Consider the following 27,044-nt stretch of genomic DNA (forward strand, 5'->3'; position numbering starts at 1 on the left):
CAATCTTTACCACGTCCTAACTCCTAAACCCCTTGATTTCTAAACCTCCGTCGCTCCACAACGAGACCAAAACATCGTTTATGGCGTCACCGAGTCTCGCCTCGTTCCTATCCAATGGCAGCCGGAGTTTCAAAGCTCCGGCAGTGGTCCTCATTCGGAGGCAAGGGCTCAGCCATCTATCTCACAACAGGCTTAGAAGTACTCAGGTTGTTTGCTTCTGTCGGACTCCAAACACAGGAATCAAAAGAAGAAGAATAAGAGTCTCAGTCATTGCATCTGAATCCTCTGATACACAAGTTTCTCACATCAGCAATGCTTCATCTACGAATGGGTACTTCAAAGCTTCCTACATTTTCTGTCTTTAGGAGATGGGTTTATACACGTTGTTTTCCAAAGTCTATGTTTTTTCTTAAAAGATATGGGATTGATCGATTTTCTAAAACGCTAAAACTAAATTCCGGATAGTTTGTAAAAGTAGGAAAAAACAGAAGAAAAATGATTTTTTTTTTGGATCCTGTATGCGCGGAAAATTATTGTAATAGTTGTATATACACGCTGCTCAATTATTCAAGAAGGAGTGATTTGCCTTAGTTATAGAATTTGATCAAAGTGGATTGTTGGGTCTATTGAAATATCAGAATGTGAGTTGTGAAAGGTTTTTTTTTTTTTTTTTTTTTTTTTTTTTTTTCTCCTCTTTCTTGGGGCTTGAAAGTATTGTAGAATTCATATTTCCATGAAAGTTTCTATCTTTATGACATTGGCGTTGCGTAAAAACTGTTTCATGTATTTATTTAATAAAGGACATTTGTTGCTTGGTTTTGTGAGTCAAATTTTCTGTGATGTGGCTGGATTGAAATCAGATATCCAAAGTATGACCGATTGCTTCCGTGCCCCTCGGAAAATGGACCACCAAGAGTTGAACACATGATTGTTAATGAAGGCTCAAACGTACACGAGTATATCTGTAAAACCTTAGATCTTCCTCCTCTGTAAGTGCCATATTTGAGTCATCTCATCTTTACATTGGTTGGCAAAAAAATGATTTTTTGTGAACATTAAAGTTCTTGCTCAATTTTGTTCCTATGATATACCAACAGTTGTTTTGTTTTGTTTTCAGTATTTGTTATCCAATACTCAATTTTTTGTATATTTAAAAAATAATTCTGTAACAAATTATTGCAATTAATAGCCAAGGATGAGTAATGAAATAGAAAGTTTCAATCTTTTTAAGGTTTGTTGCAGATCTCATACATTTTGGAGCTGTTTATTATGCTCTAGTATGTCCTCGGCCTCCTCCAACTGCGACGCCCGAGCAAATGAAGGCTTTCGAAGAAGCAACATCACCGTCAGTGCTGAAGAATAGAGCCTCCATAAAAGGGAAGACCGTACGAGAAGCACAAAAAACTTTTCGGATAACACATGTTGCGGAGTTTGTTGAAGCCGGAACGTACTTGCGTGTACATTTACATCCAAAGCGCTTTCCTAGGTGGAGCGCGTTATCATCTTTCACATTTACTTTCTTGGCCTAGTTCAAATTTTTCTTTCTCACCGTGTATATGTGTCTGAATTTGATTAGGTGCTATGAGATCGATTGGAAATCGAGGATTATAGCCGTGGCTGAATCCTATGTAGTCATGGACAAACCTGCTGGTACCTCGGTACGTAAAAAAAAAAATCCTTGTCTTTTGGAGGCTAAGACTTGGTCTTCTTCTTTAGTTGCGTAATGATGAATTGAGGGTCAAAATTGTATAGAATTTGTACCTTCTTCAGAGATTCTGTTCACTTCATTTGGTAGGTCGGAGGAACCATGGATAACATTGAAGAAAGTTGTGCAACGTTTGCAAGCCGTGCCTTGGGATTCACAATCCCATTGAAGACAACACACCAAATTGACAACTGTACAGAAGGATGGTACGTTTATTATCCGTTTTTTTTTCTTCGTCGAAATGTTATACTAATCATCTTTGTTTTATAGTGTTGTGTTTGCTAGGACCAAGGAGTATTGCTCAGTTTTTCACGAAAAAATAAGAGTATGACTTTACAACTACACGTTTTATATTCATCTTGCTTTGTTCAATGTGTATTTAAAAGAAGATATTTTTTTTAACGTTTCTTTAAATTTCTTCTGATATTCGTCTTAGGAGAAAACAGTGAAGAAGCTTTATCTTGCTCTTGCTACAGCTCCTCTGCCCACCGGAATAATTACTCATTACATGCGTCCAGTTAATATGGCACCAAGGCTCGTTTCAGAGGGTTAATACTTTCTCCAATAAATTTTATACTTAATCCTTTGATTAACTTACTCTAATTGTCTTGGAGTCTCTATGCTCTCACAGTCATCGAAGGCCAAAACGTTGGATAAATAAATTTAAACTCCAACAAGTAAAATAAAATAAAAGATGGAGGGTTTTGGCTACCACTTGTTATTTTGCCAATGGCGAATTATTTTTGTGACTTTGTTTTTCCAATCGTAGTTTTGATGAAACTTTTTTTTTTTTTTTTGGTGCCCAGATTTTGTTGAAAGATGGTATTTGTGCAAGCTTGAGATTCTAGAATGCAGAAAGGTTCCATGGCCAAGTAGTGCCGTCGAAGAGAAGTATTGCATAGACGACTGTGATTGGCCTTCCAAAGATCATGCGTATGAGTGTAAAATCAACCTTTTGACTGGTCGAACCCATCAGGTCAGAGACACAACTCGTTGGTCATTTCTTTCACTATTTGTGGATAACATTTTATCTTACGTGGATAAAACATTTTGTATCGGAACCTTTTCAAGACCATACCATAAGGAAAGTAGAATAGTGTCTCGTTTAAAAGGAAGAAATGTTTTTATAAAGTGCAACGTTTGTTGGGTGATGCAGATTCGAGCGCAATTAGCAGCCTGTGGCGCACCGATAGTTGGCGATACGATGTACATGCCAGCTTGTATCGCCGAGAAGAACAGTCCGGAAGTGAACCCGTTTGGAAAGCATAGGAGAGATTATTCAAGCGAGGACGACAAACAAGTGGCCATCACAGAGTGGATGGGTCGGCACGGGAAAGAGCCGAGTGTCGCGATCGGTCTTCAAGCTTGTCAGATATCTTGGGACGATGGCGAGCACATTTACAATGCTGGGATTCCTTGGTGGAGGTCTCAAGAAACTTAAAATAGCAGATAGTTTGGGTAATTTCTATCGGGCCAAACCCCGACACACAAAGTGCACTCTGTCTAACGGAGAAAATTCTTTCAACACTTAGGAATTGAAAGATATACAGATCAATTCACGCCTGTACTAACCTGCCGCTGAATAAATATTGAGGTTAGTATGATTATGAAGCAAAAAATCCCTTTTGTCATCGCCTTTACCTGAACACGGTCAAGATAATGGTGTTTACCATTTTGAAAAGCGAAATCGGTGAATATACAGCAAGTCCAAAATTTTGAGCTGCTTCATCAATTGGTTCAGACTTCAGGCCATTAAATGACCTAACTGCATCAAGTAATAAGCTTACGGCTGCTTCGAGAGCCATAACATTTCGTTGGAAAAGTATAAAAGAACTAAATAAAAATGCTATGACGTTACAATGACCTAACTGCATCATGTAATAAGCTTACTACGGCTGCTTAGAGAAGTAGAAAAGAACTAAAAAAATACCATGACATGTTACAAGTAGAGTAGTGCATGGTGTTTTATAATTATATTGGTTTATGCGATACTCTTGGAATTAAAGATAAAAAGGTCGGTGTCATAAGTCATTTCTTCTATAAATTATGGCAATGGCATGTTATATAATTTTCACAACAATGATCATTTGACATACTGCTTCTAAACCCCTTCCTCTCTAAATCTCTGTCACAGCCCTGAAGGTGAGCTTAATCACATTCGTCGCTAGGTTTTCTTGGAGTCCAAACCAAATTAAAATGAAGAAGTAGAGACTTCATCTATCCCTAGCTCTAGTCACGAGTCTTATGTCACGAGATTAGACATCAATATATTTAGCCCAACTATCATCACTCGAATTCGATTATCCCTTCCATTCTCATATTACAAATACTATCTTAGAAGAAAAGTCTTCACATTTTCGCATTGGGCTATTCTTTCGTTGAAAATAATTTCACGGTGAAGACTAATGTATAAATGCATATGAATATCATCAATGCTTCCGATGAATTTTGAAAACTTTCGATGAATTCTGATATCTTCTTATTGTAAGTTTTCGAAGTTTATTGGAAGTCATCGGAGTCAAACTTTTAAAAATTAAAATTTAAGGAAAACAACGGCTCCGAAAACAATTGTTGTTGCCTTTAAATATGATCGGATAAAATTCAATGTAAAGATTAAATCTGATGAATTTCGATTAAATATGATGTATTTCGATGAAATTTAATAGATTTTTACTAATAGAATTTAAAATGAAAAAAAAAATGTTTTTTTTTAAGGAAATTGTATTTTTAGTCTAAGTAGGTGTCAAAAATCAAGTTTTTTGTGAGAGGATTGAATCAATTGATTGTGTGAAAGCATAAGAGAGTTTTTTTTTTTTTTTTTTTGATCAAAGAGCATAAGAGAGTTTAAGAGGGGGAAGTGATGAAATGAAATGAGAATCAGATGTTTATTAGGTTTTGCAGGGATATTATTACGAGAAATCGTAATAAAAATCTATTTTTGTAAGTTGATAAGTCTAACTAGGAATTTTCCTTAACTATGATGTCTAAAAAGTAAAATTTCCAAGTCTCTAAACCCCTTCTCCTTCTAAACCCACCCTTCACACTCTCGACTCCAAAACGAAACAACGGTAATGGCGTCATCGAGACTCGCCTCAATCGTCGGTAAACGGAGACGGAGTTTCAGATGCCCGGCGATGGTCCTCCTTCAGAGCTTAGGACTCACTCATCTCTCTCTCAACAACGTTACCACTACTCAGGTCGCTTGGTTCTCTCGGTCTCCAAACACAAAACTAAAACGAAGAAGTAAAGACTTCGTCTTTCCCTCTAAATCTACTGCGACAGAAGTTTCTCACCTTGATAACGCTTCTTCTGCAAATTGGTACCTAAAAATTTCCAACTTTTCTTTTTTCTTTTTGTATCTTCAAGAGTCCGGGATTATGTGTGTCGCATCAAAGTATATGCTTTTTGCTGAAAAGAGATCAGTTTGTTTGGCTTTATAGAATGCTGATAGTAGTACCCAAATTAATAGTAAATAAACAATAAAAATGATTTTTTATTTTTTTTTTGGTCCTGAACCTTCGCAAAGCATAGCAATAGTTTGTATATACACGCTGCAGAATTACTGATTTACTTTGATTATAGTTTCGGTATTGTGGTTCGTTAGATCAAGGTGGCTGTGAGGCACTGTGAACTTGGTCGACCTCGTAAGCTCTTGATAATATTAGTTTTCGAATGCCAAAATGCTAGAGTTTACATTTTCAAGTATAAACAAGAACAAATGTCAGCATTTGCAACTAATTATGGGTACGAGGGTGTACTTTGATGTTTGGATAGCTACAAAATCGATGGAGAACTTTGGCTATATTTGTTCATAGATCACGCTTTTCTTTCTGATCTTTTATCATATTGTTTCTTCATTGTGCTCATCTCAAACTTTGGCTAGTTGTTGAGTCTACAGATTATCTTTCTTTGCTTTTTGGGCATCGGAAGTATAGTCGAATTGGCAACAGTTCTTCTGAGTCTTATGTCTTTTAAATTACATATTTCTTGTTTATATGGTTCAGGGTTTAGCTACTACATTTCTGTATTAACTTAAAAATATCGGATGACTGAAATCAGGTATCCAAAGTATGACCGACTGCTTCCGTGTCCCTCAGAAAACGTACGACCGAGGATCGAACACATAGTTGTTAATGAAGGCTCAACAGCTCAGGAGTACATCTGCAAAACTCTCGATCTTCCTCCTCTGTAAGTGCCGTTTTATTTTTAAAGTCCGCCTCATTCGAATATCGTTGACGAAAATTGGTCGCGCATAACAGTTGAGGATGAATGGCGAAACGATAACATTTTTTCTTTTCTTTTTTTGTAAGATATGTTGCAGATCTCATACATTTTGGAGCTGTGTACTGTGCTCTAGTGTGCCCTCGGCCTCCTCCAACTGCAATGCCGGAGGAAATAAAGGCGTTCAAAGAATCCACATCACGATCGGCTCTGAAGAAAAGAACTTCCATCAAAGGGAAAACCGTACGAGAAGCACAGCAGACTTTTCGGATCACACATGGTGAAGAGTTTGTTGAGCCCGGAACGTACTTGCGTGTACATGTACATCCAAAGCGCTTTCCTAGGTGATCCGCGATTTTTTTTTTTTTTTGTAAACATTATACAAAATAGGCATTTGAAACTAATTGATTAGTAAAATAGCCAAAGTTATAAGTTTTTAGTGAAATAGAAAATTATGTTGTCCAAATTTTTTTTGACACTTAATAAATTTTTTGACACTTTTAATAAATTTTTTGACACCTGCTGCTGCTGTCAAAAAGATTATTGACGGGGTCAAAAAAAATTTATGACACCTCGTAATTGCACTTTTTTTGTTTTTTTTGTGTGTGTATATTTGGCCTATTTCACTAATTTTAGTTTTAGACAATTTTTGCTCTTTTTCAAATTCATTGGTTTTAATTGGCTATTTAGCTAGAGTACCCATTTTTATTGTCACTTGTTAGTGTTTTCCTTACCCTTCATGTGTATGTATGAATATGATTAGGTGCTATGAGATTGACTGGAAATCGAGGATTATAGCTGTGGCTAGATCCTATGTAGTTTTGGACAAACCTGCCGGTACATCGGTGTGTAAAAAAATTGTTGTCTTTTTAGTTTTAGTGGAACCTCAGATATTTCTTCGGAGATTTCATTCGCTTCTTTTTATAGGTCGGAGGAACCTCAGATAACATTGAAGAAACTTGTGCAACCTATGCCAGTCGTGCCTTGGGATATATGTTCCCGTTGAAGACAACGCATCAAATCGATAACTGTACAGAAGGATGGTATGTTACATATACCAGTCTCGTTTCTCGTGCACTTTTTTCCATCCCTATTTGGATGCCTGGATACTAATTATCGTTTTTTATTTTATATTTTTATTTTCTAGTGTAGTGTTTGCTAGGACCAAGGAGTATTGCTCCGTTTTCCACAAGAAAATCAAAGTACGTCCCTTTTACGATTCAACATGTTACAGTGCTAATCATTTTGGACCTTTTTATTCAGTAGCTGATCACCTATTGTACGTAGGATTATTTATTTATTTTTATTCCTAATTTTGTAGGAGAAAACGGTGAAAAAGCTCTATCTGGCTCTCGCTGTTGCTCCTTTGCCAACTGGAATAATTACTCACTACATGCGTCCAATTAACATGGTACCAAGACTCGTTTCAGAAGGTTAATATAGTGGTGTTTTTTTTGTTTTTGGAAATTTGTGTTTTCATGCAGTTTTTCAAGTCTTCTTGGGGAAGGAAAATGGGATCAAATTAAACTAAAACTATAGGCTTTGTTTGTGGAACGCAGATTTTGTTGAAAGATGGTTTCCGTGCAAACTTGAGATTTTGGAGTGTAGAAAGGTTCCGTGGCCAAGTAATGCCATTGAAGAAAAGTATCGCATCGACGACTGTGGGTGGCCTTCCAAAGATCACGCCTTTGAGTTCAAAATCAACCTTCTGACTGGTCGGACCCATCAGGTCTTCATCGGTTATTTCTTTCCCTCTTCTCTGCAAATAATATACGATGCAAACATCTTAAAGCAGCCAGTGCTGATCTAGCTCCAAAGCTTTATTTTTTGTTTTTGCCTAACCGTGTAATATTTTTATTTACGTTAAAAAATAATCGTTGACCCCCCTATTTCATTCACTTATTTCAATTTCCCTCGTCTTATTTATTTATTTTATATCTAATGAAATAAAGAACTGTTCTCTTCTATTTTTTTTTTTTTTTTATAATTTTATACTAATTTTTTTTAAATGCCAAAATAATTATTTTTAAATGTCTAAAATTTACATTTGGCCTGCTCTATATTGATTTATACCATTGTAAGCTTCTGTTTGAAAAAATTAGTAGTTCAAAAGTAAATCAAAGAAGAGTGTCAGTGAAAAAGAAAGAAAGTTTGATGGTCAGGGAATCTTTCGAATACAGACTGAGAGGGGAAATATTTCTGTTGATCTCTTAGAAAACAATGTGGTGTGAACGTGATGCAGATTCGAGCGCAGTTGGCAGCCTGTGGGGCCCCGGTAGTCGGGGACACGATTTACATGCCGGCTTCCATAGCCGAGATGAACAGTCCGGGGCTGAACCCGTTTGGAAAGCATATGAGAGACTATTCGAGCGAGGACGATAAACAAGTGGCCATTACAGAGTGGATGGGTCGGCACGGGAAAGAACCGAGTGTCGCGATCGGTCTTCAAGCTTGTCAGATATCTTGGGACGATGGCGAGTCTATGTACGAGGCCGGAGCTCCTTGGTGGAGGTCTCAAGAAGCTTAAGACATGTCTCTCTGGAGCCAAACCACCTTGATCGAAGTATGATCATGTAGCAAAGCTGTCACACAAAAAGGTATTCTTTCAAACTGAGGAAGTTATTTTAACATTTAGTTCACACTTATCGCATTCTTGGTTTGTTCTGCTTGAGAGAAAGTGGAAGGTAAAATAAGAGGAAATATTGTAATTTTATTTTGTGTTTGGAAGTTATGGAAAATGAGAGAAGGAAAGTGAGAAAATGGACTCAAACGCGATCCCCATGTATAAATTTGGATGGAAAATGGAATTCACTCATTAGTTATACATTTTCCCTAGTATTTTCCTTTTCATTATAAATTCACTCCATCCAAACACCACAAGGAAAATAGGATGGATTCCATTTTCAGTTTCCTCATTTTCTCGGGTTCCAAATGGAGGAGGAATTTCCAACTTTGCAAAGAGTTGGATACTCCGTTTTAAATCTTGTTGCATTTATCTTTCTAGTCTTAGAAAAACACGTATTTTTTTTTTCAGAGGAAGTGTTAATTTCATGGTCATCAATTTAAGTTCTGAAACTTCCACGTATGATCTATTTATTTTCTGTCTTCAATCAACCAGAATAATTTGTATACAAATCTCCTTCAAGAACTTCCCATGAAGAACTTGAAAGAGTGTGTTTAATGGCAATGAACTTTTGCGAATGAATTACTGTGACACGAGAGCTTTGTCCCTGTGCTTGGCAATAAACTGTTCAAACCAAGTGGCTGAGAGTTTCCTGGTTCTCTCGAGTGTAGCGAAATCGATGTGGTAAAGCCCAAACTTCAATGTATACCCAGTCAACCACTCAAAATTATCCATCAACGACCACACAAAGTAACCCCTCACATCTGCTCCTTTCCTAAAACAAATTAAATATAAATTAGAGAGCGATGATATCGGTGCAAAAAAAAAAAAATTATTTGCTGTAATCCGTTTATTAAGTATAGGAATCAAATATGCAAGGAAGTCTTTGTGCATAATCGGGGATTTGTGATCTTTATTATGTGAAGTCAATTTTAGAAGAAAAATTATTCATGCTCAGGCCAATGTAGACAATATTAGAATCATATGTGCGTAAATGCCATAATTACCTAATTGATTTGAGCAATGCATCTGAGTAACTAGCTAAGAAATTCAATCTTCCAACATCATATACTGATGCATCCGAGGGATCCTCTGAGCAGCCATATCCTACAAAGAAAGCCACTTTTGAAAATTAAATAATTTACCCCTAATTTTTATAATTTTAGAATTATATGATATTTTCATTTAGCCCCCTGAATAATTATTTTACTAAATTCGTTCCCTAACTGTAAATGTTGGCTCCGCCACTACGAATGCGCACGTTTATTTAGTCTCTAGTCATACCGTTTTCAGTTAAGAAGATTGGTGTGTTTTTGTATCTTTTGGCTACATAATCCACAATTTTTTCCATTCCTTGTGGAAAAACATTTTGCCAATCCACCAAATTCTGCACAAATAATTGAGTTTAATTATCTTCGGAAGCTATAATCAAAGCCGTTGCTTCAGTGAGAGTATTGTGCTTACAGGCTCACGGTATTCTCCGATTCGAACACCGTTTCTCTCGGAACTTAGTCTGTAAAAACCCTCTGTCTTGGATCCTCCGCTTCCGGGTTCACAGTAAGAGTTCATGCAATCTTGGACATAAAAACTTGTGTAGTGGTTGACGCCAATGAAGTCCAATCCAGTCTTAAGTTTCTCCTTGTCACTTGTTGAGAATTTCGGTAATGTGGATCCTAAAATCTTTTCCATCTCAGCTGGGTATTTGCCGTAGAAAATTGGCTCCAAGAACCTGCGATGTTTATTGATGTTTTAAATAAGCGTGATACATAGAGATGTTAGTTCTTATATATATATATTACCGGATTGATTAATTAAGCAGGCGTTGAATAAGTAATTACCAGTCAAAGTAAAATGACAGAGCTCTTTGAACAGCTAAGTGATCTTCTCTTGAGTTGTTCATTGGTTCATACCAAAATGCTTGTATGATAATTCCAATAATGCCTCCTTGATGTTTCTACAAAACAAAGAGGAATGAGTTTCATAAACAATTGGTAACGACTCACGAGTAATTTTTTAGGTGATAAGCTTTACTGATCTTCTTGTCTCAATACATCGGTTTAGAATTTAGTTCAAAATTTAGTATTAATTATATAAGAGAGTATTATTATTATTTTTCCTTGACAAGAGTAATTTTTTTTTTAACTTTTACTAAAAAAAAAAAATTAATTTAATGATCTGAGAAGATTTGTCATATTGCATGAGAAAAATAAAACTTTCTAGCTAAATAACTAATTGAAATGAATAGATTTACAAAATAATCGCAGTTTATAGACAACCGCGAATCAAATGTGCTTAATTCCCTAATCAACTGGTTTCCATTCAAAATACTATTTTGTATAATTTTTTTAAAAGGTAGGGTGAGTCAAAGATTCAAATAATTTAATATTCATTGTATAATCATGTATCCGATTAAAAAAAAAATTACTATCTTAAATTGTTCAGTTGATACTATACCTGGTAGTTATTTCTGTATATGTTTACAGCTCTGGCGTGAGACATGATGATATGATACGATACTAGAAACGGCTCTTTGTCTGAATCTCCTTGTGTGCAATTTCCATATGGTCTCGAACATCTCGCCGGCGGGAATGTTCCATTAAGGTAGCCAAAAATGGTGGACAGGTTTGGCTCATTAAATGTAACCCAATGCTTTACTCTATCGCCAAACAACTCAAAACATGTCTTTGCATAGTAAGCAAAATCCTTCCTATACATCAATTCATTCAACCAAATGTAAACGTCTCTCTCATTACTCGTATATCATTGACACGAAATGAAGAAAAAAAAATGTAAAATTACTTACTGTACTTGAGGACTTAACCAGCCTCCATATCTTTCCTCGAGTTTTCGTGGGAAGTCAAAATGTGACAGCGTAACAAATGGTGCAATTCCTGGAGTACTTAATATGATGATTAAAATTAATTATAATTAGGCTTGAAGTATTTCTAAGTATTATAACAAATGCAAGAACTAATTAAACATAAACCACAAAAAAGTGTTAATTCTTATGTTTTTCGTTGATAAAATAGCTAAAGAGAATTCACACTATACAAGGTATTATAAAATTATGGTAGAAAATGTATTATTTCCCATTTACTAATTTTTTTTATGTTATTTAAGAATAAATTGTATTGGTAGAGAAGGTGTGTATAGTATATATCTACCTTTCAAGAGAAGAGCATCAATGAGCTTGTTGTAATAGTTGATGCCTTTCAAATTGACGTCCCCAAATCTTCCTTCTGTGGTCATAAATGTTTAAGGAAATATGAGTATTAGAGGACGATATGTTTTCCCAACCTTCAACAACTTTAATTGACTTTTTTATTTTATTTTTATACACATACTCGGCAAAATTCTGGCCCAGGAAATAGAGAATCGATAGCTATTAACTCCTAGGGACGACATTAGATTTATATCTTCCTGCAAGAACAAGTATAATATTTTTGAACTCCGAAGATAATAATAATAACAGATAGTTAACAAATTAGACATATTTACACTTTTAAATTTCGATTTAGCCAATTTTTAGTAAATATTTGTTAAATAATCAATCTTTATCACGGATACAATTATTTACACTATTCTTTACAATTATTTATAATTGATTACACAAAATTGACTATTTATCAAATATTTATTAAAGTTGGTTAAATAGCAAACTATATGTAAATATGATTATATATACTGGACCTGATAATAATAACACTAATATTGGGATGACGAGATGATGAATTTTTTTTTTAAGGGCAGGATGACGATGATGATTGATGGTAATATCGTCACAAAAATCTTAAAATGTGGCTGCATGATTCTTTAGTCACAAGTTATAAATAAGGTAATCATACAAAATACTGTTAAATAATAGTAAATGGGATTAAATGTCCATATACACGAATTGTTATATGGACAAAACTATTCCAAAAGTGACATGTAGAGTGCTCACTTATGTATCCTAAGCGATGAGGTGACAACATTTGCAATAAAATAAATAAATAAATATTGGATCTTACACCGCACATAAATCTCAAATGCATGGAGATCTTATTTCCTACAAAATCTATTCCATTTGTTTATAAGTTGGTGTTTGCACACTATCTTTAAAGTTTCTTTCTCCATAATGTAGAGTTCAGCCTCATTAAATAATAGGTCCAGTGGCTATCTAGTCATATGAAACTTTAGAAATTTTGAAATAGCCAACGTTTTGTTAATTTTTTGTAAATAATCACGTAAATCTATTTACGCTATCAAAATAACAAAAAACGCAGAGTGAATTTCTAGTAAATATGATTATTTAAGAAATATTTACAAATTTTTTTGGCTATTTACGAAAAAATTTACAAAACGTTGGCTAAAACGCAAACGCTTATGTTTATGCGGCTTATATCGCTAAATTTTTGTTAAATAATTTGACATTAGGTCGTCAAATCCCAATGATCACCAAAAACTCATTTCAACGAAATGATTTAAATAATTAATAAACGACATTTATTAATCGACTTGCATTGATTATTGTCATACAAATTTAGTAAGTCATGAGGGTCCAGCCGAGTCAATTTACGAGCTTAGAACGTAACCGTTAAAGACTATGACGAAGTCGAAGTCGAAGTCAGCACAAGAGATGCGATCTTGCCTTGGAACCTGAAGAGTTGACGATTTCTACCAAACCCATACAAACATAGGAGCGTCGTGGCAAGGAAATAGGTGATGAAAGACGAACTCGCCAACACGTATTTCCGAAGATCTCGCATCTCGTCGTGTTATAAATTATTTTCTTCAGAGAGAATTTGCACTTGACTTTGAAACCTTTCTCTCTCTCGCTCTCAGTTATATTTTGAAATCGTTAGTCGTATTTGAATCGTCGAGCTCGTTGTTTGTAATTGAGATTGGAATATTAATAAATCGTTTATTTCGTTTGAAATCGTCAATTATATTTTGAAATCGTTTAACTTGTTAGCCTAATCCGTAAGAATAAAAAAAATACTAGCATATATGTTTATTGTCTTTAAATTATTTTGTGTTCTAGCCACGTCTCCGATTTGCTTGATCATATTTCACTTTATATTGTATTTTCACTTTGAATTTCTAATTTTTAATTGATTTTTAGACTCGTTAAGTGATAGTTTTTTAGTTGTCAATTGAATTAAGCAGTAGTGGGTAACACGATTTTTATACTCGCTACCTAATTCGATTAAGAAAATAAGCTAATAACATATTAGTGTATAACATGTATCCTTCTAAATCATCAATTGCTTAAATCACGTGTTCATGTATTTTTATTATTTTTTTCTTCTCATATGCCCATTTTATTAATTTAAAATTATTTGATGACATTTTCTAGATAACCAACTCGACGAATGGTCAAAACTCTCGGTAAAAGGAAAATGAACTTTTGCCTCGACATACGCCCTCAATTCCCCAACCTAACCAACTTATCCAATCCCTTCCACATAAAGAACAATGGCATTTGATGACTTAAACCACAGTCATAGTCGTAACATCTCAAATTAAAAAGTAAATTAATCATTCTATTACGTTTTCACATACATTGTACATAACAGCAATTGTGTCATTTAAATTTATTCCTTGTAGCTAGCGTTTTGTATCCACTGATAAAATTTCCGCATCTCGTTATTATACATATCCTTACTCCGTAAGAAATTTGGAAAATTTATACAAAAATGTAATTCGAAAGTAATTAATTGTTATTTAATCTTTGATATAATTATGGGTGAAATCGGTTCGGTTCGGTTCGGTTTTGGACCAATTTGAAAACCGAAACCGAATTTTCGGTTTTGAAAATTTTGGACCAATGATCGAACCGAATTGGTCAAAAACCGAAAATCGGTTAACCGAAAATTCGGTTAACCGGTTTTGTAAAACCGATAACCGATTTTATAACCGTTTTAAAACTGGTTAACCAGTTTCGAAACCGGTTAACCGAAAAAATCGGTTAACCGATTTCAAAACTGGTTAACCAGTTTTAAAGATGTTATAATTATCCAAATCGGTTATCCGGTTAAAATCGGTTAACCGATTAAAATCGGTTATCCGGTTTAAAACTGGTTATCCGGTTTCAAAACTGGATAAAAAAAAAATCGGTTAAATAACCGATAACCGAATTTTTGGATTTTCAAAACCGATAACCGAACCGATTCTTAAATTCGGTTTCGGTTAACCGAACCGAATTTTCGGTTTGATGACGTGGCACCGAATTTCGGTTCCGGATCGGTTCGGTTATCGGTTTAACCAATTTTCGGTCAATTTTTGTACACCCCTAGATATAATGGTTCAAGTGATCAGGTTTTAAACGAAATATAGTTCAAATTTGACATTGTCTTAAATTTTCCTAACACTGTCTATAAATATGTTGACAAAGTCAACGTAACCTATTAACGGGACAAAAAGTTAGTGACACGTGATACTTACGCATTTTTATTTAATAAAAAAAACCTTGTTTATTTTGTAAATATTTATCGGTTTTAAATTAGCTACTTTTCAGAATATCTAAAAGTCATACAATAGAATTTTGTTGAACTATTCTATAAAACATATACCAATTGTCTTCTCGAGCGTATGTTAGTGAAAAAGATAAGATAATCTTTAAAAAAGAAAAAGAAAAAAATAAGAAGATATAATAAGATAAGGATCCCAGTAGGGTACTAGTATGATAAGAAAATGAAAGGATATTAATGAGAGGGGTATTTTTGTCTTTTCCAGTAAAGATGTGTGTAGTTTTCCTATTTTAAAGATAAAGTATATAAAACATAAAACATACATGAATACAAATGGTGTTTTTTTTTTTTTTTTCCCGTATAAAAGTCGCTTTTCGTATAAAGAGTGAGCGGAGTGAAAACTGTATTAATACTCAAATGTCATTTTTTATTCCAAACTATTACTATTTGCATTGGATAGGCAAACGGAATAATGAAAACGAAAAATAAAATAACCCTTGTAGAGTAGCCGTAGGAAAGAATCAATACCTGGTACCGATGATATTGATCCACAGCAATATCTCCATTACTTCCATCTACTATTTTCCCTGGAATTTCATTTTGTAATTTTGACGTCAACAACAACAATAATAATAGAGTTATCAATTTTACAGTCAATCGTATATAATTAACCTGGTTCGTGTGAGAAAACGTCCCAATTATTTACCCCCTTGCCATCGGTTGAGTAAGCTCCTTCAAACTGCAATAGGTAAATCGACAAAATGACTTCGTTTACAAGTTACAACTTCCAAGGCAATTAAATAATAATATACACACTAATCACAAAAAGGTAATTAGGACAGTAGAATAGAATAATAAGTAAAGAAGACCTGATAAGCCGAAGAGGCAGTGCCAAAAAGAAATCCCGGTGGCAACAAATCTGAAGAATCGTTGATACTTTTCACATCCAAGGTTTGATGACTATTTATATATTCTGCGATTGAAAGAAAACAGAACATGGACAAAAACAGAGCTCTGCGAAGAAGCCTATGAACTCCCATGTTGCATAAACAGAATACATATAGCTGGAAAAGTGTTTATAAAAAATAAATAGAAGGACAAGTATTATTGGATGTGCTGTCTTTATAGAAAAATATATACAGGCTCTTACTTTATATATGATATGGTATTCTTGTTTTTGGTGTGTTTTTTTTTTCGTTTGAATTTGTATGGCCTTTTCTCTAGTGGATCTCTTTTAATTTGTTTTTCTTTAATACCAAAAGCCCATAATATCACTGGACTTCATTCGGCTAAATAACTATCCGTAGAAATGTCCAAGATTACCTTCGTTTTAAACCTAATCACTTAAATATTTTATTTTATAATTTTTTTTTATTCACTTGCTTACAGTATTTTTATTGTTGATGTTTATCGTTTTATTTAACTTTACAAGTTTCTTTTAAGAATAAACTGTTTAAAATAAATACTTAATTAAAATTTTAACTTAACTATATATAAACATTAAACGTATAGCTCTATTTTGAGTTATTTTCTTAATTATTAGATAATTGGACTAGAATTTTAAGCTATATTTTAAATTTTTCCATTTCAATTTTGTATTTGCTATTTACCGTTTCATTTAAAATAATAGTAAAACTGTTTAAAAAATTAAGCTAAAAAGTATCTGATGAAAGTTAGAAAATTGAAGGTATTCAACAATTTAATATCTTCAAATGAGATATTTTATGCGGTGTATAGTTTAGTTGGTAATTCCATGTCACCTCCAAAGTTGAGGTTGTGTTGAGCTGTCCCTAAAAAAATGAGATATTTTATGTAATTCTACTAGAATTCTAAGAAAACAAAATGGTTATAAATTAGATAGGTCTTGTATGATGGGAATTTAGTGATTGAAAAATTAGATGAAGTAAAGTACTTGAAAATTCAATATTGCTGTGTAGTCGAGGTTTTGAAAACTATATAAAAAAAAATTAAAAAAAAAAACAGTCACATTTTGTCAACCTAAGCAGTATTAAATTTTTGCTTTACCCAAATTAATCTTTGAGAGCCAAATAAGAAATTTGGTTATTTATAGAAACAAATAAAATCATGTAACGAGTTGACTTTTCTCTCTTTTAATTCCTGCCATTATATGAATTTAAAATAATATTAGGCATTATTATGGGTTAATTCTGCAAATAGAATCCAAACTTTGAGTCATGTCTATGAGCTTGATTCTCTAACTATTCCCTTGTGTTTTTATTTTCTTGATTAATTTCTTTACCCATGAGAAAATCTAAGTTGAATCATGAGCTAATCTTAAGGAGTTAGAATAATGATGAACCCTCCTAATATGTAATTTTGGGAGCTTTGCTTAGTGCTAGATGTAATTTGAAGCTATAATTTATTTTTATTTATTTTTTAACTTTGAAGTTATTCATTCAAGTGTTTTTTTATGAGTAATGCTTTTCAATGATTGATAAACACTGTTCAATAAAAAAAAAAGGATTTAAATTTTGTAAAAGGGTTTCAATTTGGTGAATACAAACTTGAACGGTGCAAGATTGAGTTCTATTAAATTTAATTTGTGTTGGTATAGGCTCATCCTGGCTATCGGTACAGAAGATAACGAGAGGAAGGATTTTCGTTTGATCAAATTGCCTCACGAAAATTGCCGTTTTTCGTGCCTGCAAAAGCGAAAGAAAGAATTCCGACATATGTCGTTAATGATATTTGACGCATATGAAAGAAATGGCTTCAGCAGGTTTGGCTTTTTTTTTTAATATTAAATATGGGCCATTGGATATAAAATCCAACAGCCCAGATTCAGTCTGCTATTAATGCATAATCAGATGTTGTAATTTTTTTTCCTTAGTTTTTCTTTGATTTCCGATAAGACTCTTACGATATCGAAAATTACCACTTCCGATAGCACGGAAGTTCCAACCTTAACAGAAAAAAAAAAAATTATGTTTCCGTAAGCATCGAAAATTGGATCGTTGAAAACGGTTCTTTCAGCATCGTCCAATAGCCAGGATGAGTATAAGCACATCTTAGTGCCTTGCATAATCTTATAAAATGCTTGAAATATTCTTGAACCTCAACAAACATAGAGATGTGTTAGTTTAATGGGTAATCTAGCAATGTAGCCAATTTCAAACATGGTTTTAAGGATGTAGCCAACGTTTGGTAAATTTTGTAATCTAGCCATTTACAGAAATAAACGGTTAGAAAATATCGAAAATACCCTTATGTAACATAAATCATAGAAACCAAATACTAGCCAACGTTTCAGCCAGCCGCAGTTTATCGTGCGTAAAATAAACGGAAATTAACAAAGCAGCGGAGATTAACAGAAAATTAGAAAGAAATAAACGCTCAATAACCAACTTTGCCAAATATAGAATTTTTTAAAATTCTAAATATATAAACGTGCATTAACTTCGAAAATTCGTATTGAAAATTTGATCGGCTTGTGAATAACACTGTATTAAATGAGTATTAAAGGAAATGAAAGAAATATCAATTGATAACACCATCGACTTCTACGTGCACATATGTAAATTTATCATAATCAACATAAATTAACAAAGCACGTAAATTTACCTGCACATGGTTTTAAATATTATCTTGTTGCACTTGCAGCCAGTGACGGATCTAGGTGGGGGCCAGGGTGGGCCAATGCCCCCCCTCAATTTTTGAGAATTATTTTTTTAATCCCAAATTTTTTTACTTTTTTATAATTTTACTCCTAAATTTTACTAATAATTATGTTTTTGACCCAAATTTGTAAGTTTTTTTTTTCAATAATGCCCCTCCTAAAAAATATTTCTCAAATTTGCCCCCTCTTGATTGAAATCCTGGCTCCGTCACTGCTTGCAGCTATCTTTCTAGTCTTGGAAAAACACGTATTTTTTTTTTCAGAGGACGTCTTAATTTCATGGTCATCAATTTAAGTTCTGAAACTTACACGTATGATCTATTTATTTTCTGTCTTCAATCAACCAGAATAATTTGTATATAAATATCCTCCAAGAACTTCCCATGAAGAACTTGAAAGAGTGTGTTTAATGGCAATGAACTTTTGTGAATGAATTATTGTGACACGAGGGCTTTGTCCCTGTGCTTGGCAATAAACTGTTCAAACCAAGTAGCTGAGAGTTTCCTGGTTCTCTCGAGTGTAGCGAAATCGATGTGGTAAAGCCCAAACTTCAATGTATACCCGGTCAACCACTCGAAATTATCCATCAACGACCACACAAAGTAACCCCTCACATCTGCTCCTTTCCTAAAACAAATTAAATATAAATTAGAGACCGATGATATCGGCAAAAAAAAAAAAAAATTATTTGCTGTAATCCGTTAATTAAGTATAGGAATCAAATATGCAAGGAAGTCTTTGTGCATAATCGGGGATTTGTGATCTTTTTTGTGTGAAGTCAATTTTAGAAGAAAATTATTCATGCTCAGGCCAATGTAAACAATATTAGAATTATATGTACGTAAATGCCATAATTACCTAATTGATTTGAGCAATGCATCTGAGTAACTAGCTAAGAAATTCAATCTTCCAACATCATATACTGATGCTTCCGAGGGATCCTCTGAGCAGCCATATCCTACAAAGAAAGCCACTTTTGAAAATTAAATAATTTACCCCTAGTTTTTATAATTTTAGAATTATATGATATTTTCATTTAGCCCCCTGAATAATTATTTTATTAAATTTGTTCCCTAACTGCAAATGTTGGCTCCGCCACTACGATAGCGCACGTTTATTTAGTTTCTAGTCATACCGTTTTCAGTTACGAAGATTGGTATATTTTTGTATCTTTTGGCTACATAATCCACAGTTTTTTCCATTCCTTGTGGAAAAACATTTTGCCAATCCACCAAATTCTGCACAAATAATATCAAAGGAAAAAAGAAAATGAAATAGATTAATTAGCTTCACAAGCTATAATCAAAGCCGTTGTTTCAGTGAGAGTATTGTTCTTACAGGCTCACGGTATTCTCCGATTCGAACACCGTTTCTCTCGGAACTTAGGCTGTAAAAACCCTCTGTCTTGGATCCTCCGCTTCCGGGTTCACAGTAAGAGTGCATGCAATCTTGGACATAAAAACTTGTGTAGTGGTTGACGCCAATGAAGTCCAATCCAGTCTTAAGTTTCTCCTTGTCACTTGTAGAGAATTTCGGTAATGTGGATCCTAAAATCTTTTCCATCTCAGCTGGGTATTTGCCGTAGATAATTGGCTCCAAGAACCTGCAATGGTTATTGATGTTTTAAATAAAGTTAGTTCTTATATACATTGCCGGATTGATTAATTATGCAGGCGTTGAATAATTAATTACCAGTCGAGGTAAAATGACAGAGCTCTTTGAACAGCTAAGTGATCTTCTATGGAGTTGTTCTTTGGTTCATACCAATATGCTTGTACGATAATTCCAATAATGCCTTCTTGATGTTTCTAAAAACAAAGAGGATTAAGTTATGCATAAAGAATTGGTCACGACTCACGAGTAATTTCTTTAGGTGATAAGTTTTACTGATCTTTTTGTCTCAATACATTGGTTTAGAATTTAGTTCAAAATTTAGTATTAATTATATAAGAGAGTATTATTATTATCTTTCCTTGACAAAAGAGTATGCTTGTTCTTTATTTATTTAGCTATAAAACGTTATAGCTAAATAACCAATTGAAATGAATAGATTTACAAAATAGTCGAAGTTTATGGACAATCGCAAATCAATTTTGCTTAATTCCCTAATCAACTGGTTTCCATTCAAAAGACTATTTTGAATAATTTTTTTCAAAAAAGTAGAGTGAGTCAGAGATTCAAATAATTTAATATTCATTGTATAATCATGTAATCCGAAAAAAAAAAAAAAAAAAAAAAGGTTATTGACTTTACTATCTTAAATTGTTTAGTTGATACTATACCTGGTAGTTATTTCTGTATATGTTTACAGCTCTGGCGTGAGACATGATAATATGATACGATACTAGAAACGGCTCTTTGTCTGAATCTCCTTGTGTGCAATTTCCATATGGTCTCGAACATCTCGCCGGCGGGAATGTTCCATCAAGGTAGCCAGAAATGGTGGACAGGTTTGGCTCATTAAATGTAACCCAATGCTTTACTCTATCGCCAAACAACTCAAAACATGTCTTTGCATAGTAAGCAAAATCCTTCCTATACATCAATTCATTCAACCAAATGTAAACGTCACTCTCATTACTTGCATATCATTGACGCGAAATGAAGACAAAAAATATGTAAAATTACTTACTGTACTTGAGGACTTAACCAGCCTCCATATCTTTCCTCGAGTTTTCGTGGGAAGTCAAAATGTGACAACGTAACAAATGGCATAATTCCTGGAGTAGTTAATATGATAATTAAAATTAATTATAATTAGGCTTGAAGTATTTCCGAGTATTATAATAAATGCAAGAACTAATTAAACATAAACCACAAAAAAGCATTAATTCTTATGTTTTTCGTTGATAAAATAGCTAAAGAGAATTCACTCTATACAAGGTATTATAAAATTATGGTAGAAAATGTATTATTTCCCATTTACTGAAATTAATTTTTTTATGTTATTTAAGAATAAATTGTATTGGTATAGAAGGTGTGTGTATCGTATATATATATATATACCTTTCAAGAGAAGAGCATCAATGAGTTTGTTGTAATAGTTGATGCCTTTCATATTGACGTCCCCAAATCTTCCTTCTGCGGTGTCATAAATGTTTAAGGAAATATGAGTATTAGAGGACGATATGTTTTCCCAATCTTCAACAACTTTAATTGACTTTTTTATTTTATTTTTGTACACATACCCGGCAAAATTCTGGTCCAGGAAATAGAGAATCGATAGCTATTAACTCCTAGGGACGACATTAGATTTATATCTTCCTGCAAGAACAAGTATAATATTTTTGAACTCCGATGATAATAATAATAACAAATAGTTAACAAATTAGACATATTTACATTTTTAAATTTTTATTTAGCCAATTTTTAGTAAATATTTGTTAAATAATCAATCTTTATCACGGGTACAATTATTTACACTACTCTTTACAATTATTTATAATTGATTACACATAATTGACTATTTATCAAATATTTATTAAAGTTGGTTAAATAGCAAAGTAAATATGATATATACCGGACCTGATAATAATAACACTAATATTGGGATGACGAGATGATGATTTTTGTTTTTAAGGGCAGGATGACGATGATGATTGATGGTAATATCGTCACAAAAATCTTAAAATGTGGCTGCATGATACTTTAGATGGGATTAAATGGGATTAAATGGGATTAAATGTCCATATACACGAATTGTTATATGGGCAAAACTATTCGAAAAGTGACATGTAGAGAGCTCACTTATGTATCCTAAGCGATCGAGGTGACAACATTTACAATAAAATAAAATAAATAAATATTGGATCCTACACCGCACATAAATCTCAAATGCATGGAGATCTTATTTCCTACAAAATCAACTCCATTTGTTTATAAGTTGGTGTTTGCACACTATCTTTAAAGTTTCTTTCTCCATAAACAGTCAGTATGTGAATGTAGAGTTCAGCCTCATTAAATAATGGGTCCAGTTGGCTATTTAGTCATATGAAACGTTAGAAATTTTGAAATAATCAACATTTCGTTAATTTTTTGTAAATAGTCACGTAAATCTATTTACGCTATCAAAATAACAAAAAACGCAGAGTGAATTTCTAGTAAATATGACTATTTACGAAATATTTACAAAAGTTTTTGGCTATTTACGAAAAAATTTACAAAACGTTGGTTAAAACGCAAACGCTTATGTTTATGCGGCGTATATCGCTAAATTTTTGTTAAATAATTTGACATTGGGTCGTCAAATCCCAATGATCACCAAAACTCATTTCAACGAAATGATTTAAATAATTAATAAACGACATTTATTAATCGACTTTTATTGATTATTGTCGTACAAATTTAGTAAGTCATTAGGGTTCAGCCGAGTCTACGAGCTTAGAACGTAACCGTTAAAGACCATGACGAAGTCGAAGTCGAAGTCAGCACAAGAGATGCGATCTTGCCTTGGAACCCGGAGAGTTGACGATTTCTACCAAACCCATACAAACATAGGAGCGTCGTGGCAAGGAAAGAGGTGATGAAAGACGAACTCGCCAACACGTATCTCCGAAGATCTCGCATCTCGTCGTGTTATAAATTATTTTCTTCAGAGAGAATTTGCACTTGACTTTGAAACTTTTCTCTCTCTCGCTCTCAGTTATATTTTGAAATCGTTAGTCGTATTTGAATCGTCGAGCTTGTTGTTTGTAATTGAGATCGGAATATTAATAAAACGTTTATTTCGTTTGAAATAGTCAATTATATTTTGAAATCGTTTAACCTATTAGGCCCTGTTAGCCTAATCCGTAAGAATAAAAAAAAATACTAGCATATATGTTTATTGTCTTTAAATTATTTTGTGTTCTAGCTACTCTCCGATTTGCTTGATCATTTATCACTTTATATTGTATTATCACTTTGAATTTATATTTTTTAATTGATTTTTAGACTCGTTAAGTGATAGTTTTTTAGTTGTCAATTGAATTAAGCAGTAGTGGGTACACGATTTTTATACTCGCTACCTAATTTGATTAAGAAAATAAGCTAATAACATATTAGTGTATAACGTGTATCCTTCTAAATCATTAATTGCTTAAATCACGTGTTCATGTATTTTTATTATTTTTTTCTTCTCATATGCCCATTTTATTAATTTAAAATTATTTGATGACATTTTCTAGATAACCAACTCGACGAATGGTCAAAACTCTCAGTAAAAGGGAAATGAACTTTTGCCTCGTCAGACATACGTCCTCAATTCCCCAACCTAACCAACTTATCCAATCCCTTCCACAGAAAGAACAATGACATTTGATGACTTAAACAACTTAGTCATAGTCGTAGAGAGGAACATCTCAAATTAAAAAGTAAATTAATTATTCTATTACGTTTTCACATACATTGTCCATGACAGCAATTGTGTCATTTAAATTTATTCCTTGTAGCTAGCGTTTTGTATCCACTGCTAAAATTTCCACATCTCGTTATTATACATATCCTTACTCCGTAAGAAATTTGGAAAATTTATACAAAACTGTAATTCGAAAGTAATTAATTGTTATTTAATCTTTGATATAATGGTTCAAGTGATCAGGTTTTTAGCGAAATATAGTTCAAATTTGACACGGTCTAAATTTTTCTGACACTGATCCCGTTTGGCATAGCTTTGTTTTTAAAAAAAGTGCTTTTAGATTTAGTTTTTGAAAAAAACTGTTTTTTCTTTTTTCTTCAAAAACTAACAAGGTGTTTGGTAAACTGTTTATAAAACAGTTGTTGGTAACAAAAACTGATTTAGCGTTTGGTAAAATAAATATATTATAGTAAAAATACTAAAATAGACATGTTCTTAATAATTAAATAATAATCATTAATATACTTATTTTATATACATATATATGAATAATATTTTGTACGAAGATATTACAGTAATTTATATACCAAACTTAAAAAACACTTTTTCTAAAAGCTAAGAATTATAGCTTTTCAATCTCATGTACAAAATCTAAAATCGCTTTTGGAGTTTTTTTGTAAAAACAGTTTTACCAAACACCAAATAAGCAGTTTAGTTTTTCTAAAAACAAAAACAGGGCTTTTTAATCTGAACCAAACGCAGCCAATTAAAAAGCCTTGTTTATTTTGTAAATATTTATCGGTTTTAAATTAACTACTATATCAGAAGATCTAAAAATCATACAATAGTATTTTGTTGAACTATTCTATGAAACAATACTATTTTATCGGTTTAGAATAGTATATCAGAACTATTCTAAAAATCATACGTATGTAACGTATGTTGGTGAAAAAGGTAAGAAAATCTTAAAAAAAAAAAAAAAAAAAGAGAAGATATAATAAGATAGGGATCCCAGTAGGATTCTACTATGATAAGAAAATGATAGTATATTAATGAGAGGGGTATTTTTGTCTCTTCTAGTAAAGATGTGTGTAGTTTTCCTATTTTAAAGATAAAGTATATAAAAGATAAAACATACATGAATACAAATGGTGTTTTTTTTTTCGTATAAAAGTCGCTTTTCGTATAAAGAGGGAGCGGAGTGAAAACTGTATTTATACTCAAATGTCATTTTTTATTCCAAACTATTACTATTTACATTGGATAGGCAAACGGAATAATGAAAACGAAAAATAAAATAACCCTTGTAAAGTAGGAAAGAATCAATACCTGGTACCGATGATATTGATCCACAGCAATATCTCCATTACTTCCATCGACTATTTTCCCTGGAATTTCATTTTGTAATTTTGACGTCAACAACAATAATAATAGAGTTATCAATTTTACAGTCAATCGTATATTATTAACCTGGTTGGTGTGAGAAAACGTCCCAATTATTTACGCCCTTGCCATCGGTTGAGGAAGCTCCTTCAAACTGCAATAGGTAAATCGACAAAATGACTTCGTTTACAAGTTACAACTTACAAGGCAATTAAATAATAATATACACGCTAATCACAAAACGTAATTAGGAGAGTAGAACAAAATAATAAGTAAAGAAGACCTGATAAGCCGAAGAGGCAGTGCCAAAAAGAAATCCCGGTGGCAACAAATCTGAAGAATCGTTGATACTTTTCACATCCAAGGTTTGATGACTATTTATATATTCTGCGATTGAAAGAAAACAGAACATGGAAAAAAACAGAGCTCTACGACGAAGCCTATGAACTCCCATGTTGCATAAACAGAAAACAGATAGCTGGAAAAGTGTTTCTAAAAAATAAATAGAAGGAAAAGTATTATAGGATGTGCTGTCTTTATAGAAAAATATATACAGGCTCTTACTTTATATATGATATGGTATTCTTGTTTTTGGTGTGTTTTTTTTCGTTTGAATATGTATGGCCTTTTCTCTAGTGGATCTCTTTTAATTTGTTTTTCTTTAACTTTTTTTTTTAATATATATTCGGACTCAACCGAAAACATTTTTTCTAAACTAAACTATAGGATATGGAAAGATACACAATCGCTTATTCTATACTTTATTGGACATGATGATTCGTTGGGTTATTAAACTTCGAATAAGGTAGCATTTGTTTAATACCAAAAGCCCATTATATCACTGGACTTTATTCGGTTAAATAACAATCCGTAGAAATGTCCAACATTACCTTCGTTTTAAACCTAATCACTTAAATATTTTATTTTATAATTTTATTTTTTTAAGTCACTTGCTTACAGGATTTTTATTGTTGATGTTTCTCGTTTTATTTAACTTTACAAGTTTCTTTTAAGAATAAACTGTTTAAAATAAATACTTAATTAAAATTTTAACTTAACTATATATAAACATTAAACATATAGCTCTATTCTGAGTTATTTTCTTAATTATTAGATAATTGGACTAGAATTTTAAGCTATATTTTTAATTTTTCCATTTCAATTTTGTATTTGTTATTTACCGTTTCATTTAAAATAATAGTAAAACTGTTTAAAAAATTAAGCTAAAAAGTATCTGAGGAAAGTTTGAAAATTGAAGGTATTCAACAAATTAATATCTTCAAATGAGATATTTTATGTGGTGCATCCTAGCTTAGTTGGTAATTTCATGTCACCTCCAAAGATGAGGTTGTGTTGAGCTGTCCCTAAAAAAATGAGATACTTTATGTAATTCTACTAGAATTATAAGAAAACAAAATGGATAAATTAGATAGGTCTTGTACGATGAGAATTTAGTGATTGAAAAATTAGATGAAGTAAAGTACTTGAAAATTCAATATTGCTGTGTAGTCGAAGTTTTGAAAAAAAAAAAAAAAAAAAAACAGTCACATTTTGTCAACCTAAGCAGTATTAAATTTTTGCTTTACCCAAATTAATCTTTGAGAGCCAAATAAGATATTTGGTTATTTATAGAAACAAATAAAATCATGTAACGAGTTAACTTTTCTCTCTTTTAATTCCTGCCATTA

At 32.7% G+C, this 27,044-nt stretch overlaps 4 protein-coding genes across 6 annotated transcripts; 2 read left to right on the forward strand and 2 right to left on the reverse strand.

Moving 5' to 3' along the window:
- Positions 1–3,336, forward strand: LOC149386261 (RNA pseudouridine synthase 6, chloroplastic-like). The gene is made up of 9 exons (XM_089625145.1): positions 1–331; positions 861–989; positions 1,232–1,486; positions 1,577–1,658; positions 1,796–1,911; positions 1,976–2,030; positions 2,142–2,253; positions 2,512–2,681; positions 2,862–3,336. Exons 1-9 carry the CDS (start codon positions 81–83, stop codon positions 3,144–3,146), a joined length of 1,455 nt encoding a protein of 484 aa, XP_089481271.1. The 5' UTR covers positions 1–80; the 3' UTR covers positions 3,147–3,336.
- A 1,396-nt stretch (positions 3,337–4,732) lies between these two features.
- Positions 4,733–11,197, forward strand: LOC149386262 (RNA pseudouridine synthase 6, chloroplastic-like). Of its 3 annotated transcripts, XR_016301205.1 has the most exons (10): positions 4,733–5,024; positions 5,765–5,893; positions 6,016–6,270; positions 6,690–6,771; positions 6,854–6,969; positions 7,074–7,128; positions 7,248–7,359; positions 7,486–7,655; positions 8,169–8,523; positions 11,033–11,197. XR_016301205.1 is itself a non-coding variant. In XM_089625146.1 (9 exons), exons 1-9 carry the CDS (start codon positions 4,777–4,779, stop codon positions 8,451–8,453), a joined length of 1,452 nt encoding a protein of 483 aa, XP_089481272.1. In that variant the 5' UTR covers positions 4,733–4,776; the 3' UTR covers positions 8,454–8,947. The 3 variants fall into 3 exon arrangements, 2 of the variants coding, with proteins under 2 accessions (XP_089481272.1, XP_089481273.1); XM_089625146.1 differs by lacking the exon at positions 11,033–11,197 and having other exon boundaries at positions 8,169–8,947; XM_089625147.1 differs by lacking the exon at positions 11,033–11,197 and having other exon boundaries at positions 4,895–5,024; positions 6,027–6,270; positions 8,169–8,947.
- On the reverse strand, positions 8,986–16,141 carry LOC149386263 (beta-glucosidase 46-like). Its single transcript, XM_089625144.1, has 12 exons — positions 15,871–16,141; positions 15,674–15,740; positions 15,530–15,588; positions 11,894–11,969; positions 11,714–11,788; positions 11,353–11,440; positions 11,004–11,256; positions 10,388–10,503; positions 10,014–10,278; positions 9,834–9,936; positions 9,557–9,656; positions 8,986–9,324 (listed from the first exon to the last, which is right to left on the reverse strand). Exons 1-12 carry the CDS (start codon positions 16,039–16,041, stop codon positions 9,132–9,134), a joined length of 1,566 nt encoding a protein of 521 aa, XP_089481270.1. The 5' UTR covers positions 16,042–16,141; the 3' UTR covers positions 8,986–9,131.
- A 2,816-nt stretch (positions 16,142–18,957) lies between these two features.
- On the reverse strand, positions 18,958–25,883 carry LOC149386264 (beta-glucosidase 46-like). Its single transcript, XM_089627026.1, has 12 exons — positions 25,640–25,883; positions 25,444–25,510; positions 25,303–25,361; positions 21,827–21,902; positions 21,645–21,719; positions 21,271–21,358; positions 20,921–21,173; positions 20,331–20,446; positions 19,977–20,241; positions 19,774–19,876; positions 19,497–19,596; positions 18,958–19,265 (listed from the first exon to the last, which is right to left on the reverse strand). Exons 1-12 carry the CDS (start codon positions 25,808–25,810, stop codon positions 19,073–19,075), a joined length of 1,566 nt encoding a protein of 521 aa, XP_089483152.1. The 5' UTR covers positions 25,811–25,883; the 3' UTR covers positions 18,958–19,072.
- Positions 25,884–27,044: the final 1,161 nt, after the last annotated feature.

Source organism: Urtica dioica, chromosome 9 (assembly GCF_054948205.1).
Source record: "Urtica dioica subsp. dioica isolate 48M chromosome 9, U.dioica_male_clone48M_v1_H2, whole genome shotgun sequence".
Lineage (NCBI taxonomy): Eukaryota > Viridiplantae > Streptophyta > Magnoliopsida > Rosales > Urticaceae > Urtica > Urtica dioica.

Excerpts from the sequence above, each read along its gene's own strand:
- LOC149386264 (XM_089627026.1), bottom strand. The coding sequence starts at position 25,810 with ATGGGAGTTCATAGGCTTCGTCGTAGAGCTCTGTTTTTTTCCATGTTC. Across the intron at positions 20,447-20,920 it reads TATACAGAAATAACTACCAG|AAACATCAAGAAGGCATTAT; the intron begins GTATAGTATCAA and ends CTTTGTTTTTAG. Across the intron at positions 19,266-19,496 it reads GCATTGCTCAAATCAATTAG|GAAAGGAGCAGATGTGAGGG; the intron begins GTAATTATGGCA and ends AATTTGTTTTAG.
- LOC149386263 (XM_089625144.1), bottom strand. The coding sequence starts at position 16,041 with ATGGGAGTTCATAGGCTTCTTCGCAGAGCTCTGTTTTTGTCCATGTTC. Across the intron at positions 9,937-10,013 it reads TCGGAGAATACCGTGAGCCT|AATTTGGTGGATTGGCAAAA; the intron begins GTAAGCACAATA and ends TTATTTGTGCAG. Across the intron at positions 9,657-9,833 it reads AATCTTCTTAACTGAAAACG|GATATGGCTGCTCAGAGGAT; the intron begins GTATGACTAGAG and ends CTTTCTTTGTAG.
- LOC149386262 (XM_089625146.1), top strand. The coding sequence starts at position 4,777 with ATGGCGTCATCGAGACTCGCCTCAATCGTCGGTAAACGGAGACGGAGT. Across the intron at positions 6,271-6,689 it reads CATCCAAAGCGCTTTCCTAG|GTGCTATGAGATTGACTGGA; the intron begins GTGATCCGCGAT and ends GAATATGATTAG. Across the intron at positions 7,656-8,168 it reads TGACTGGTCGGACCCATCAG|ATTCGAGCGCAGTTGGCAGC; the intron begins GTCTTCATCGGT and ends AACGTGATGCAG.
- LOC149386261 (XM_089625145.1), top strand. The coding sequence starts at position 81 with ATGGCGTCACCGAGTCTCGCCTCGTTCCTATCCAATGGCAGCCGGAGT. Across the intron at positions 1,912-1,975 it reads GACAACTGTACAGAAGGATG|TGTTGTGTTTGCTAGGACCA; the intron begins GTACGTTTATTA and ends TTTGTTTTATAG. Across the intron at positions 2,031-2,141 it reads TTTTTCACGAAAAAATAAGA|GAGAAAACAGTGAAGAAGCT; the intron begins GTATGACTTTAC and ends TATTCGTCTTAG.